Source organism: Aricia agestis, chromosome 20 (genome assembly GCF_905147365.1).
Source record: "Aricia agestis chromosome 20, ilAriAges1.1, whole genome shotgun sequence".
NCBI lineage: Eukaryota > Metazoa > Arthropoda > Insecta > Lepidoptera > Lycaenidae > Aricia > Aricia agestis.
Genome location: NC_056425.1, coordinates 14060901 through 14075178, shown reverse-complemented (window position 1 = coordinate 14075178; position 14278 = coordinate 14060901). Strand labels below are relative to the sequence as shown.

The 14278-nt window shown below is 37.3% G+C and overlaps 2 protein-coding genes across 2 annotated transcripts; both read right to left on the bottom strand.

Annotated features, from left to right (window-relative positions):
* Nucleotides 1-826: 826 nt before the first annotated feature.
* LOC121737079 (40S ribosomal protein S9-like) lies at nucleotides 827-2089 on the bottom strand. Its single transcript, XM_042128625.1, has 3 exons — nucleotides 1995-2089; nucleotides 1386-1617; nucleotides 827-1034 (listed from the first exon to the last, which is right to left on the bottom strand). The coding sequence occupies exons 2-3, from the start codon at nucleotides 1606-1608 to the stop codon at nucleotides 1021-1023; spliced, it is 237 nt and encodes a 78-aa protein (XP_041984559.1). The 5' UTR covers nucleotides 1609-1617; nucleotides 1995-2089; the 3' UTR covers nucleotides 827-1020.
* Nucleotides 2090-4984: 2895 nt separating this feature from the next.
* Nucleotides 4985-14090, bottom strand: LOC121737078 (protein KRI1 homolog). Its single transcript, XM_042128624.1, has 11 exons — nucleotides 13893-14090; nucleotides 13428-13628; nucleotides 13213-13349; nucleotides 12232-12380; nucleotides 11937-12078; nucleotides 10871-11080; nucleotides 10033-10168; nucleotides 9139-9224; nucleotides 6632-6910; nucleotides 6058-6227; nucleotides 4985-5756 (listed from the first exon to the last, which is right to left on the bottom strand). Exons 1-11 carry the CDS (start codon nucleotides 14008-14010, stop codon nucleotides 5087-5089), a joined length of 2298 nt encoding a protein of 765 aa, XP_041984558.1. The 5' UTR covers nucleotides 14011-14090; the 3' UTR covers nucleotides 4985-5086.
* Between the last annotated feature and the right edge of the window lie 188 nt (nucleotides 14091-14278).

The window sequence follows — 14278 nt, the reverse complement described above, 5'->3', positions numbered from 1 at the left end:
TTTCATGAAATTTAGTATATAGGGGGTTTCGGGGGCGATAAATCGATCTATCTAGGAATCATTTTCAGAAAATGTATTTTTATTTGTGTTTTATCGATAATCGATAAACTGAAAAATATGACTCTTCTGAATTGCTATACCGAGCAAAGCTCAGTCATCCAGGTACTATATAAATTAAATGAATTGAATTAACTTTATGGAATAGTGCTTATAGGCTTATAAGTTATAAGTAACCCACTACCAGACTTAAATATGAACAAGACATTTTAAAATAATATAATGTTTATTATTAAATAACAAATGTTATATACAACAGTATCTTCTTCACATACTACATCATGTATAGAACAAACGATTTGCGCCGTATTAGAACTTCTTATATTTCAAGAAGCTTCTGTATTTCTTAGGGTTCAGGCCATACGCCTTTAATCTTTCGTCAGACAAGTTGCTCATTGGATCACCACTTCCTTTACCACCATGTTTCTTCTGTTTGAATTTGTTTTTGTCCTGTTTATTGTTCATATTTTGTTTATTCTTTTTCCTCTTTTTTGTAGAAACCGTTTCTTCTGTGTCCAACTTTCGTTTCAAATTATCTTTGCTGTTTGTATCTACGTTCTGTTTAGTATTACATTGACTTGGCGCGGCATCAGAAGCATTTTCTACAACGAATTCGCCCTTCTTCTTCTTTTTTTTCTTTCTCTTCTTGACTATTTCGCTATTTGCTACTACTGGATTATTGGCTACTTCATTGTCACCATTTGTAGTTGGTATCTCCTCTGTTTTTTCTTCATTATCACTTTCTTGACTTTTTCTTTTTCTTCTCAACCTTTTCACTATTTTTTACTTCGTTATCGGCTATTACAGTCTCATCGTCACCAGATATTAACAATTCTTCTTTATTTTCTTCTATATCACCATTACTTGTCGGCTCCGTGACGTCATCAACGGCGGTTTCAGATTGGTTTAGTTCCTTATTTTTCTTCTTCTTCTTTTTCTTGTTTGTCTGTTCCACGGGAACAACTATTTCAGGTTCCCTAGAACATAGCAAAACAACATAAATATTAAAATCGGCTTTATACCAGAGTAGACAGAACTAAGGAGTACATAACTACATTCAGAATTAAGACCCATTTTATGTCACTCTCTACTAAACATAGCTTGTCATGTTCTAGCTTGGAACGTTACAGGACTTCGGTGTTACCAATACTTAAGATAACATCAAAAATATTGACAAATAAATACCATGCGGAAAACATGTGGCTATAAACACCTCGAAGTTAGGTAAAAGCAAGATTACAACCAGACAGTAGTGGTTATCATCCTAGACATGACATACAAAGAGTGTGGTGGTACAATGATAGAAACATTTTGATTGCTGAGCTAACCTTCGAAAAGCCTCTTGGGGTCCTTCTCCTCGAGGGTGAGGAGCTCACGGGCCGCCTTACGGATGCGGGCGAGGGTGTACTTGACCCTCCACACCTCGCGCTTGTTGCGGAGACCGTACTCTCCGATGATCTTCAACTCCTGGTCGAGACGCGCCTTCTCGAAGGGACGTCGCGGCGTCACGTAAGTCTTGGAGAAGACTGACGGCACACGGTTGTTCACCATGATGGCGAGCTGAGAAGGATGAACGAGTTTAAACAAACTCTAGATTTTGAGGTTATCCTACACGGTTTGGGGGGTTTGTCGCCACTAGCCGTTGCAACTGTAAACACCAAACCACCATACCACCAAATGGTTTGGTTAACGTACACTTGGGAATCAAGCAATTGGCAATAATATAGCCTCATTGTCCACTCACAACATCCAATAGAGGTTAGATGCCATGATCTACTTGAAGGCTGATTTTAATCGAATTTAATCGTAGCATAGTGCAAATATGCCGTAAAGATCATAACATTAATAGAAAAAGTACACTGTACCTGATTTATATGCACAAGTATTTAACTCTCAACTTATTAAATAAATATATAATCAAGTTTTTAAACACATACCTTCTACGCGAGCGGCTCACCAAGAAAGAGAAATATTTCTGACGGATGTCAACTGTCAACTAACAACTGTCGTCTGTCAACAAACTACCAATGTCATATTATGTCAAAGTAATTTTTTTTTTTAATTTGGTTCTTACAGAGGGCAAAAGCCATAGTCACAAGAACATTTTATAAAGATATTTTTACAGTATATATTATGTCTATGTATTTTTATATCTCCATATTTAACACATTCAATGCCACCACGATTTTCTAAAAGTTCTCAGCGATGTCGCCCTATTAAAAACGCAAACTATGCAAGGTGTGCTCTCGGCATTGCAGGATGAAATTGCTTGCCACACTAGGTATGTTCACTGGCACTGTAAAGAGGTAAAATCATAAAAAGCGTTATTTCGACTTCAAACGTGCTTATTCATTAATCCTTCTTGAGTTCCTGAAGATATATTTTGTTTTCTGACGTATTTGTAGCTTTGAAGGTTTAATTATGGCAGTAAATAGATTCCGAGATAAGTAATTTATCGTAATTTGATCAGTGACTGTCAACCTTTGGTTACTTATTTATGAATTTTAGACAGTACAAAATATGAGCTAGAAACAGGGGAATATGATGATGATGCGACGCAAACAGATTGCCCCCCATCAAATAAACGTCCACAAGTAGAAGGTGAGCCGATAACTCATATTATTCAGGTCATCACTTTTGTGAACATGGTACCAAATTCGAGTTAGAACCTATACAACAAAAAAAGAATTTTGAAAATCGGACCACAAACGGTTGAGTCATCGTTGAACATACAAAAGCCGAACGTTTAACTCCTCCTTTTTGGAAGTCAGTTAATTTTTTTTAAACCTACGGTCCCACCATGTGAGATATCTAATTTCTATACCATGATAATTTGTCGGAACTTGTGTCCGACACATGTCGGAAGCCTATACAAGCTTAATCTGACACGCTCGAGCTTGTCGCGAAAACCCCTCTTCACCTCCCTAACTATTAAAGATTTTTCGTCATACAATAAAATGTTCAACTTTTCAAGCCCATTCATACACCCAGATATAAAAAGTTGAGAGCTCGTGTATGAACACACCTGACATATTCGCGGCATTACATAATAAATTATTTTTGATAACATAAAAAAATATATCAGATCATGGAACCACTTAAGAATTCATTAGCTTACGGCACAAAGTTTATGCTCTGAGAGTTTCGGTGAGAAAAATTACTGTCTTTGATTGATGATGATTGATTTGAGAAATTGATGAAAAACGGAGAGCATGCCCGGCGTGCTCGCGGCATGGCGACAAAGATTAGTGTGGACACACATGGTGTGTTAAAGGCACTGAATGTGTTAAACCTTGAATACTATAGTCCGTCAAGAAAATTAAGAAATTAAAAAGTGGCAACATCGTAGTCTCATCCCTTTTTTCTTAGATTGATTTGAAAGGGATGACTACGATGTAGCTACTTTTTAATTTCTTCACTTTCTTGACAGACTATTCGTAAATATTATGTCTATTTATTTGGGAGTTAGGTTTAGTAGTGTTTTTATCACAGAACACTAATACTCCTACCGGTTTTTATTTCCTACTGTTTGTTCCAGAAAGTAAACAATCTATAGACTGCACTTAGGGCTGCGCTATACCTTTGAGTTTTTCATCATTGCGCTACACCGAAATGGCAGCGGCGAGACGAGCACTTTCAGTGTCATATGATTTTAAACTTTATCTTCATTATTGTAATATATATCGAGCATAAAAATCGAGCTACGCATTTCTCTCGCTCGCTCTAATACCCTATCACTATCTTATGGGGGCGACTAACCCTAAATTGACGATTTTATAATTCATTTTTATACTTGAAAATAAGCCCCGAATTGTTTCATTTTGTAGACATAGATATACTACATTATATTTCCGAGAATCAGACCTAGCAAAAACACGATATCTTAAAATTTTCTCGATCACAAAGATGCATCTAATTTTCACGAATTTTTCATATATTGCCATAACCGTGCATTAAACTAAGTTAATATTTTAACACACTGTATAAAATTATATCATTGAGGAACTGACCTAGCGGATTTTTTAAATGTTACATAATATTTATCGAGTTATTAGGAAAAAAAATAATTTTCTTTTTATTTAAATGAATCCGCGTCGTCCTTTTTCACCTGGCATATGAAAGACGGGCGTGAGTTAATCGCCCTCTTAACGCGAATTGGGCATTATCAGCTCGAAGGGATCTTATTATCGGTATTGAGTTATTAATATCCCCATAATACATTTAACAGGCTATCGAACCATGCAAGTAACATGCGCGTAAGTCTGGAAAATATTAAAAAATGTTGAAACTCGAGAGTCGTAAAAGGTGATATTTAGAAAATCGCATTCAAATTTAACGACTAAAATCACACGAGCCGCGCCAGCTCGAGCGACGCATTTGTTTCACTCCCACTAGTGTCCGTGTGGGTATTAGAACGAGCGAGAGAAATGCGTAGCTCGATTTTTATTCGGCGGTATCCGCTTTTCTGACATTTCACTAGATTTAGTTTAGTGAAATGACATATCACTAGATTTGTTTAGTAAGAACTTAAGAAGACGTAAGAATCAATAATATTCGGTATCTACCGCGATTTCGTGATATCCCTAGGGATTTCGGGATATCCCTGATATCTTCTTTTCCCTGCGACATATATAATTGGAATCTCGGAATCGGCACCAACGATTTTCATGAAATTTAGTATATAGAGGGTTTCGGGGGCGATAAATCGATCTATCTAGGAATCATTTTCAGAAAATGTATTTTTATTTGTGTTTTATCGATAATCGATAAACTGAAAAATATGACTCTTCTGAATTGCTATACCGAGCAAAGCTCAGTCATCCAGGTACTATATAAATTAAATGAATTGAATTAACTTTATGGAATAGTGCTTATAGGCTTATAAGTTATAAGTAACCCACTACCAGACTTAAATATGAACAAGACATTTTAAAATAATATAATGTTTATTATTAAATAACAAATGTTATATACAACAGTATCTTCTTCACATACTACATCATGTATAGAACAAACGATTTGCGCCGTATTAGAACTTCTTATATTTCAAGAAGCTTCTGTATTTCTTAGGGTTCAGGCCATACGCCTTTAATCTTTCGTCAGACAAGTTGCTCATTGGATCACCACTTCCTTTACCACCATGTTTCTTCTGTTTGAATTTGTTTTTGTCCTGTTTATTGTTCATATTTTGTTTATTCTTTTTCCTCTTTTTTGTAGAAACCGTTTCTTCTGTGTCCAACTTTCGTTTCAAATTATCTTTGCTGTTTGTATCTACGTTCTGTTTAGTATTACATTGACTTGGCGCGGCATCAGAAGCATTTTCTACAACGAATTCGCCCTTCTTCTTCTTTTTTTTCTTTCTCTTCTTGACTATTTCGCTATTTGCTACTACTGGATTATTGGCTACTTCATTGTCACCATTTGTAGTTGGTATCTCCTCTGTTTTTTCTTCATTATCACTTTTTCTTGACTTTTTCTTTTTCTTCTTAACCTTTTCACTATTTTTTACTTCGTTATCGGCTATTACAGTCTCATCGTCACCAGATATTAACAATTCTTCTTTATTTTCTTCTATATCACCATTACTTGTCGGCTCCGTGACGTCATCAACGGCGGTTTCAGATTGGTTTAGTTCCTTATTTTTCTTCTTCTTCTTTTTCTTGTTTGTCTGTTCCACGGGAACAACTATTTCAGGTTCCCTAGAACATAGCAAAACAACATAAATATTAAAATCGGCTTTATACCAGAGTAGACAGAACTAAGGAGTACCTCGATATCAAACAAACGGGCGAATATACGCGAGTTGGGCGCGAGTGTCACTTTCAACATGTTTCACAATGCTGAGTAACGCATTAGTACGGACTACGGCGCGCAGCGGCCGATATGACATACTACGTCAAACGTACGAGATCTCTTGTGAGTCGGCACTCGGCCTACTAGTTAGTTCTGTCTATTCTGCTATATGGTATACAATAAATAATAATTGATAACGCAACTTACTCGGGCACATGCTTGAACAGGCTGGGCAGTATCTTCTTCTTGAGTTTCTTGTCTGCCGCCTTCTGCGCGTACGTCTTCACTTCCCCCTTCTCCACGTTGTCCGGCCGGTACTTGACTATCTTCTTGAGAGGTACCCACTGGGTCAACTCCTTGTCATCCGCTAGAAGGATCTGGAAAAAAAGTGTGAGTACAACATAGGAATTAATTTTTATGTTCTGAAATCGAATATAGTAAGGTAAGAAGTGTGGTAAGAACTAGTATTCACCAATAGATTAATACGTATCGCATTTTGCATACCTACAAGAATGATTTATAAAACATCCTTGTAGTACTGAATGAGGGTGTTTGATATTCTATCTGCCACCAGATTTCACTATGTAGCCTCAGGGTCTATCGTATCAAATAGACACATGATAGCTAAATGACAGCAGTGACATATGACAGCAGTTTGACAAGATGGACCCTAAGGCTTCATAGCGGCACCAGCTGCTGGTAAATAGAATTATCAGAAAACCTCATTATGTCGACATCTTTTAAACTAAGCACATAAGTATTCTATTAAAAAACATCATACCTCTTCAATAGTAAGTCCATAGTCATTGGGCACGACTTGTCTATACTTGAACCGCGTAGGCAGGTCTCCCCCGATCACATCCTCACAGTCCATCTTATAGTACTCCTCCATGAACTCGTCGTAAGTCTTGTCCGCGTCTGGCACGAACTTAGGCTTCTCCGTACTTAAAAGTTCCGCGAGCTTGGACTTCTTTTTCCGGTTTCTACGCTTCTTGCCCATAGATTTCAGTTCTTCTAGAAGATTCTGTTTCGCTCGCTTCGGATCGTAGTCGGCGTCCATCTGTGAATAAAATGCTATCCTGAATAGAATATAGGTACAGAGGCATCATTCAATAAAAAGGTTTAGCTCCTCTGGAGGCAGCTTTTGTGAAAGTACTTTTAATATTAGGCTTCTTAAATAAAATAAATAAAAAATTTCTTATCAAAAAATAAAAGCTTATCATAAAAAAAGTAGGTCAAGTATTCTACTTGGCTTCTAATCGTTTGTTAGTTGAGATTATAAAATATTAACTATTGAGCTACTATGTTGTGTGGTTGTAACCATGATTTGACTTGAAAATCTATCAACGAAATAATAAGACCATAGTTAGGAGTAAAGGCCCGTATTCACTTTCATTAGTAGTAAGTGCAAGTTATTAGGGCAGGTAATTAGTTATTAGGAGAAAGTAAGTGTGGACAGCGACTGACTAGTGCAAGTAATTAGCCGGCTGCGTAGTAACGTAATTAGAACTGTATTCACTTTGATTAGTGATTAAGTGCAGGTAACTAGTGCGGGTCATTAGTGATTACGAGAAAGTAAGTGTGGACAGCAACTGATCAGTGCAAGTGATTAGTCGGCTGCGTAGTAACGTGATTAAAAGCGTGTTCTATTTTTTGCAAGTGCAAGTGCGAGTACCCACGTCCCGCTCGCCCTTCCTCCCTTCACTCGCAGCGTGCCTGCCAGCTATGAAATTGAGCTTTATTTTTTCTCAAAGATCAGGTAGACCTTCAGATAAACAAAACAAATTAATAATTATAAACATTGTTTTATTTCTGAATTTTGAAGCAAATGTTTTCAGAATGTTGAAATACAGCTTTCCGAAACTGAGGAAGGCCTGGCCGTCACAGGCCAGGCTTGGTCCAGTAAATACGATGGATCATAATCAATTTTGAATTCATTCTGGGGACAATGGAAATAGTGGGGGCTAATTAATTATAATTATCACTATACCTAATTTATTTTTTCTTTCAATTTAAAGAAAGTTTTTAATTTATCAAAATAAAGAGACGACCTCTGTGGCTCAATTGGTTGAGTGCATGAAGCTAATACAAAGGTGTGGCAGCTCAAGCCGGGGGTCGCGGGTTCGAATCCCGCCGACGGAACAAAAAGTTTTCAATGTTCCCGGGTCTGGAGACTGGATGTGTATGAAAATATATTAAGTGTATAATATAGTATAATAAAAATCTTAAACAATATAATATGTATATTGTATACCTACCCATACTAATATTATAAATGCGAAAGTGTGTCTGTCTATATTCTGTCTATCTGTATGTCTGTCTGTAACAACTTCACGCCCAAACCGCTAAACCAATTTTGCTCAAATTTAGTATGGATATACTTTGAGCCCCGGGAAAGGACATTGGATACTTTTTATCCCGGGAAAATGTACAGTACACGCGCGATAAACGATTATTGCGGACGTCATCTAGTCTAGTATAAAAGTATTAAATATTATATTTCCGGTGTGAAGCGTCCATAGATATGATATTATTACTATATTTTATTAAAAGTACAAAAGGACACCTTTTCAATTACTTCCATACTAATCTATACTTACTAATATTATAAATGCGAATGTGTGTCTCTCTGTTTGTATGTTAATACCTCTTCACGCTCAAACCTCAGAACCGATTTTGCTGAAATTTGGTATGGAGATACTTTGAGTCCCAAGAAAGGAAATAGGATATTTTTATATCCCGAAAAATCGCACGGTTTCCGCGTGATAAACTATTTTTTGCCGCAACTCCGTTGCGGGCGATATCTACTTTTATATAAATACTTTATGGTTAAATAGTTTTAAACTAGTTCTAAATAAAACGAATATTAATAAAAATGAAGGACATGTCAAAATGGCAGTTGTATTTTTGAAACTCGGACGCTCGTCTTGTTTTGCAAAAAATAGCAAAGTCTTCTATTGATCCCATATTTTCTTGGTCTTGCAAATTCAGCTTCCAAAAGAGTTCCCGTTTCAGACAGCACCGCATTTAATACTTCTTTGAGTACTTCTTGACATTGCAAGCTCGCTTCTCGATGTTCGGCCGTACTCGCATGGTTGACAAAAAATCTATCGCTGGTTGACAGCTACTACTGAATTTACTAAATAGAGCCACTAAATTATCACTAAATAAGAATTGGACACTACTTGCACTACATACCTACACTCCACTGCCTCAATTACTAGTCACTTGCACTTGTACTAATGAAAGTGAATACAGGCCATAAGAGATATAACATTCAGCCCTCACATTAAAATCTTCATCTTCACAGTGCAGTTCGCCTCCAGCGTCCGCTGACTCGGTGAAGTTCTCTTCATTGTATTTCTCCCAGTTTTCTGAAAAAACATTTATTTCATCATCGTTACAAACGCAAATACTTACGTCGTGTAACATAAACAAATGCCTATGACGTATTAATTAATTAATATAGCTTTGTCAATATGTGTGTAATTATGTGTACGCTAGAGCAAACCTAAATAACATTCTTACAGAAAACTGTCCCCTAGTCATCAAACCATGAAGCTCTATATTAGCTCCATGCATCAAACTAACCTCGCGAGAAGAACCGGCTGCGTTTGTACTGTAAGAATATGTGAGGTGGCCATTTAAAAGGAAATCTTGATTACAAGCTGTCTATACTCTATACTGGTTGTAACAAAACAAAGTGATACTTTTGGGTGTGTATGTGTCTCTCATATAGAGTTGATTGTAAAAGTAGCAGCGCCGAAAAGCGTCACAAGTTTGCCCATGCAAAAGTTAAAAAAAAAAAACTCTTCAGCGCTGCTGCTTTCTTTATTATCACCTAGTTTTGTCATAGTAAAAGGAGGGGAAGTAAGTTATGTTCATACAAAGGCACCGCGCGCGGCTTGTATGTGTGCGCCATAGTATCAATGCGTCGCCACGTACGGCACACAACAAAATCTCGGCCAGTTTTAGAGGCTGGTACCGCCAAGATTTTGTTGTGTGCCGTACGTGGCGACGCATTGATACTATGGCGCACACATACAAGCCGCGCGCGGTGCCTTTGTATGAAGATATATTACTTCCCCTCCTTTTACTATGGTTTTGTTACACACTGTATGCGCACATGGAATGAAAAGCGCGATGCAGGATTACAGCTGTTATTTACAGTGAGTAACCCACCGATCTCGAGCTCGTCATCTAACTCGGGGAACTGTGGTTTGTGGTCCTCCTGCTCGCCGTAGTAGGTGTCGTCGAACATCTCGCGCATGCGCCGGTCGTGCTCCGCCGGGTCGAAGTCGCTCTCTATGTCCTCCTCCTAACACATCACATTATTCGTTATTAAGAGGGCGGATAAGGCAACAAATTAAACATCGTCCTTCTCTCTTCACATTCACGCCCGTCTTCCATGTGACAGGTGAAAAAGGGCAACGCGGAATCATCGCCAAGTTAGTTTTTCTTCTCTCGGAAAATAATGTAGATACTACATTATACAAGATGTTAGTGTAAACACCGTTATCCTTGGATACATCAAATAAGCCCGTCAAAATGAACAACTTTTCCTATTAGAGCAATGCTGGGAATTCAAAAAAATCCGTCTTCATAGCCATATGAATGCCCGGATGGCATTTTTTTGAGTTCCCAGCATTGTTCTCATAGAAAAATTTGTTTATTTTGACGGACTCATTTGATGGTTTCAAGGATAGCGGTGTTTACACTGACACACTGTATTTCCGAGAGAATTTAAAAAATGAAACAATTTGGGGTACATTTTCAAGTATAAAAAAGACTTATAAAATCGACAAATTTGATTTAGTCGACTTCTTAAGCTATTGCCTTGCTTTATCGCGGGCTTTGAGCGCGGCGACCGAATCAAAAAATTCCGTAACGAAAATAAACCTAATACTCCCCACTCCTACCGGCACTCAGTGTTGCCGCATCGCTACGCCGGTCGGACTACCATATTTTTGCAAATACGCGTTCTTATTATTATTCTAATATCATCTTAAGAATGCAGCACCTTAAACGCCAAGTCCTGGTTGCCAGTGACCTCCTTGATCTTCTCAATCTTCTCTCTGATCTCCTTCAGTTTGAGCGCCTTCAGTCTGGCGATCTCCTCCATCTTGCGCCGCTTTTCCTCCTCCTTGCGCGCGCGCAGCTCGGCTCGTTTCCGGGACCGCTTGTCGTCCTTAGGCCGGATGTAGTTCATGGTGCGGGGGAAACGTTTCAACTGGAAACGAAGGAAAAAATTATTAAAAATTTAACCTTTATTCGTAATGTATGTATAGCCTCTAATACTTTGTCCATTGTTAAGAATTTTTTGCCTGTCGTAATAGCTGGATCAGTCGTTGGCGCTACGTGATACGTCCAAAGAAAATATTTACCTACATAGACTGTTAAAATCGTTAATTACCCTTCCATCTTTGCTACAATCGGAAAAATCTATACTATCCTGTACCACAGTTGTATACTATTATATTGGGTTGTATTTTGGTGTACTGACATCCATATCCATACTTCCATACTAATATTATAAATGCGAAAGTGTGTCTGTCTGTCTGTTAACTCTTCACGCCTAAACAGCTGAACCGATTGGGCTGAAATTTGGTACAGAGATACTTTGAGTCCCGGGAAAGGACATAGGATACTTTTTATCCCGGAAAAATGTACGGTTCCCACGCGATAAACTAATTTTGGCGCAACGGAGTTGCGGGCGTCATCTTGTACATATATAAAGGTTTCATTAACGTGACTGGATACAGCAATGGGAAAATGCTTCCTTTTACACTTAGCATGATAAAATCATCTGGCTTGTTTGTGGTAACATAGACTAAGGAAAACTGGTGGTGGTAATCACAAATAACTTGCATAGTAGACTGATTATTACATTTGATTTGACTATTATATTTGATGTAAATAGCAATAAGAAAATAAGTTAAATTACGTTTATAGATGAGAAGTGGCGCCGGCGCGGGCGTCGCCAGAGGGCGCGGCGGGGGAAATTTAGCTTGGGGCTTGCATTTGGTCCATTGAAACTGAGACGGTGCGGCCGTCTAACAACGCGGTATCGTGTACAGGCTACTCACATATTCCTCGTCAGGTTCCTCGAAGCGGAAGTTGTACGCCCGCTCGAACTGCCCCTGCTCCTCCACGCGCCGCTCGTCCTCCTCCAGCGCCTCGTCGTCTCGCAGCTTGTCCTCGGCACCAGCCTCACCATCCTCTAAGTATCTGGAGAGGAAAACCAAAGCCATATTATATTGACTGTACAAACTGCAACATTTTTTAATTCTATTGTAAGAAAATATTGTGGTATTATATCATATTATAACTAGTGGGTTTTATACATATTATAACTACTCTGCATTTTCACAAAGAAGTTACCTTTTGTTCAAAATATAATCTCTCAGGAATGCTTCACCATCATTCAGCTTGGGGTCGGACCAGAGCTGACGGAGCGGCGCGAGGTCCTTCTCCACCTCCTCATCCACATGCTCTGCTTTACCTATCAAGTAGTCTTTCAGCTTGCCATCCTACAAGGAGTATGAATGTAATCAATACATCAATACATATAAATAAAATTGGAGTGTCTGTTTGTAATATTGAAAGAACCTTTTTTACTACATGCATACGAATGTATATACGTTATATACACCAAAACATCATTTTTTACAATTTTTGTCTGTATGTCTGTCTGTCTGTTTGTTCCGGCTAATCTCTGAAATGGCTGGAGCGATTTTGACGGGACTTTTATAGGCACATAACTGATGTAGTAAGGAATAATGTAGGCTACATTTTAACCGACTTCCGAAAAGGAGGAGGATATATTTTACTCATTATCTTTGTTATCACAATATTTTGTTGACGCGGACGAAGTCGCGGGCAACAGCTAGTAACTAATAAGCCTTTATTTTGAAACCATTTACTGATTTGCGGATTAAAAATGTTATCTAGCCCTTAAGATTGTTTGTGAGGAAAAATAAAAAAAATATTATTATTATTTACTTTATACAAGAAATTATTAAAATATATATTTTGGGCTTTAGATTTGCTTATCGTACAACCTCTTTAGGCTATAAAGGAATCAATTTAGACTGCACTTAGCACTACAATGTTATTTTTAAATAGAAGCAACTGATTTTAAACAAAGCAATGCAATTGCAAAATGCAATTCCTCCACAAAGGTCTGAAAGTAAAGACCAAAATATTATGTTTAGTAAGGAAAACACAGCTATACTTATGATGTTCAAATTATGTTTTCAGTGAGATATTAATGGTCTAAGCTCCATTATGAAATACTTTGTACTGATAATTAAGTGCAAAATGCATACTTGAAACAATTAAAAAAAAAAACACTAATTATACCTTATCCTCCTTTTTGCCCTGTTTTTCATCATCATCAGAAATCTCGGCTTTTTTCTCAATGCTGAAGATGTTGGGATCATCATCACTATCATCGTCACTATCAGCAAATGTCAACTTCTTAGGTTCTGATTTCTTTTCTAAAAATATTGTTTTACAATAGGTATTTATCCTAATTATCTTTATTTCTTAAGTTAATCAAAAAATTTAAAGCCTACCTTTATCCTTCTCAACTTTTTCATCAAAGAATTTAAAGTTTGGGTCGTAGATCCTGGGATCCTTGGTCTTCAGCAGAGACAATGTCTTGAGGAACTGAGTCTCGACTTCCTCTGACACCTCCAGAGGCTCATCACTCTCATCCTCACTATCGGAGCTGCCAATCTCCCCTGATTCAAGCGCAGACCCGTATTTTTGCTCCACTGAAAACATATTTGGGACGAATTAAAATGACAGTAGTAAGGATTGGCTACAAGTTGGCTATAAAATAAATATCATACAATAATATATTTTGGTTATATTCAAAATCTGGAACACACAAAGTTGGGTGTTCATTAGTGGATTTCTGCACTCTATAAATAATAATACCCAATAAATATACAAAGCAAGTATATTATAAACCTACGTCTTGTAGATGTCTAAATAGTGGGAAAGTACAATATTTCAAGATAATTTATGAAACTCACATTTATGCAGTTCTTCTTTCTCGCGCCAATTATCATATTTCTTAGCGTACTCGTTCTCTGTTTTGATTGAGACTTCCTCTTCGGAGTCGTCATCAAACAATTTATTTTTTTTGGGCATTGTTAAAGCATTAATTCGAAATAAAACCAAATCATTTCGCGTTTTTCACATGGTTTTGTTTTCTTTGCTCAGGTTACTTCTTCTTCTTTGAAATTTCAAATTTGACAATAAAACTGTCACATTTGACGTGGATTAAAAAAAATACTAATGTTGCTATAGTGACTACAAGTGACTATTTGAACTTACAAGTTTTAAATCTTGTAAGTTGTACTTACTACTTAGAAATTAGATACCGAGTAAACGATATTGAGAACTTTATAGTTCATTA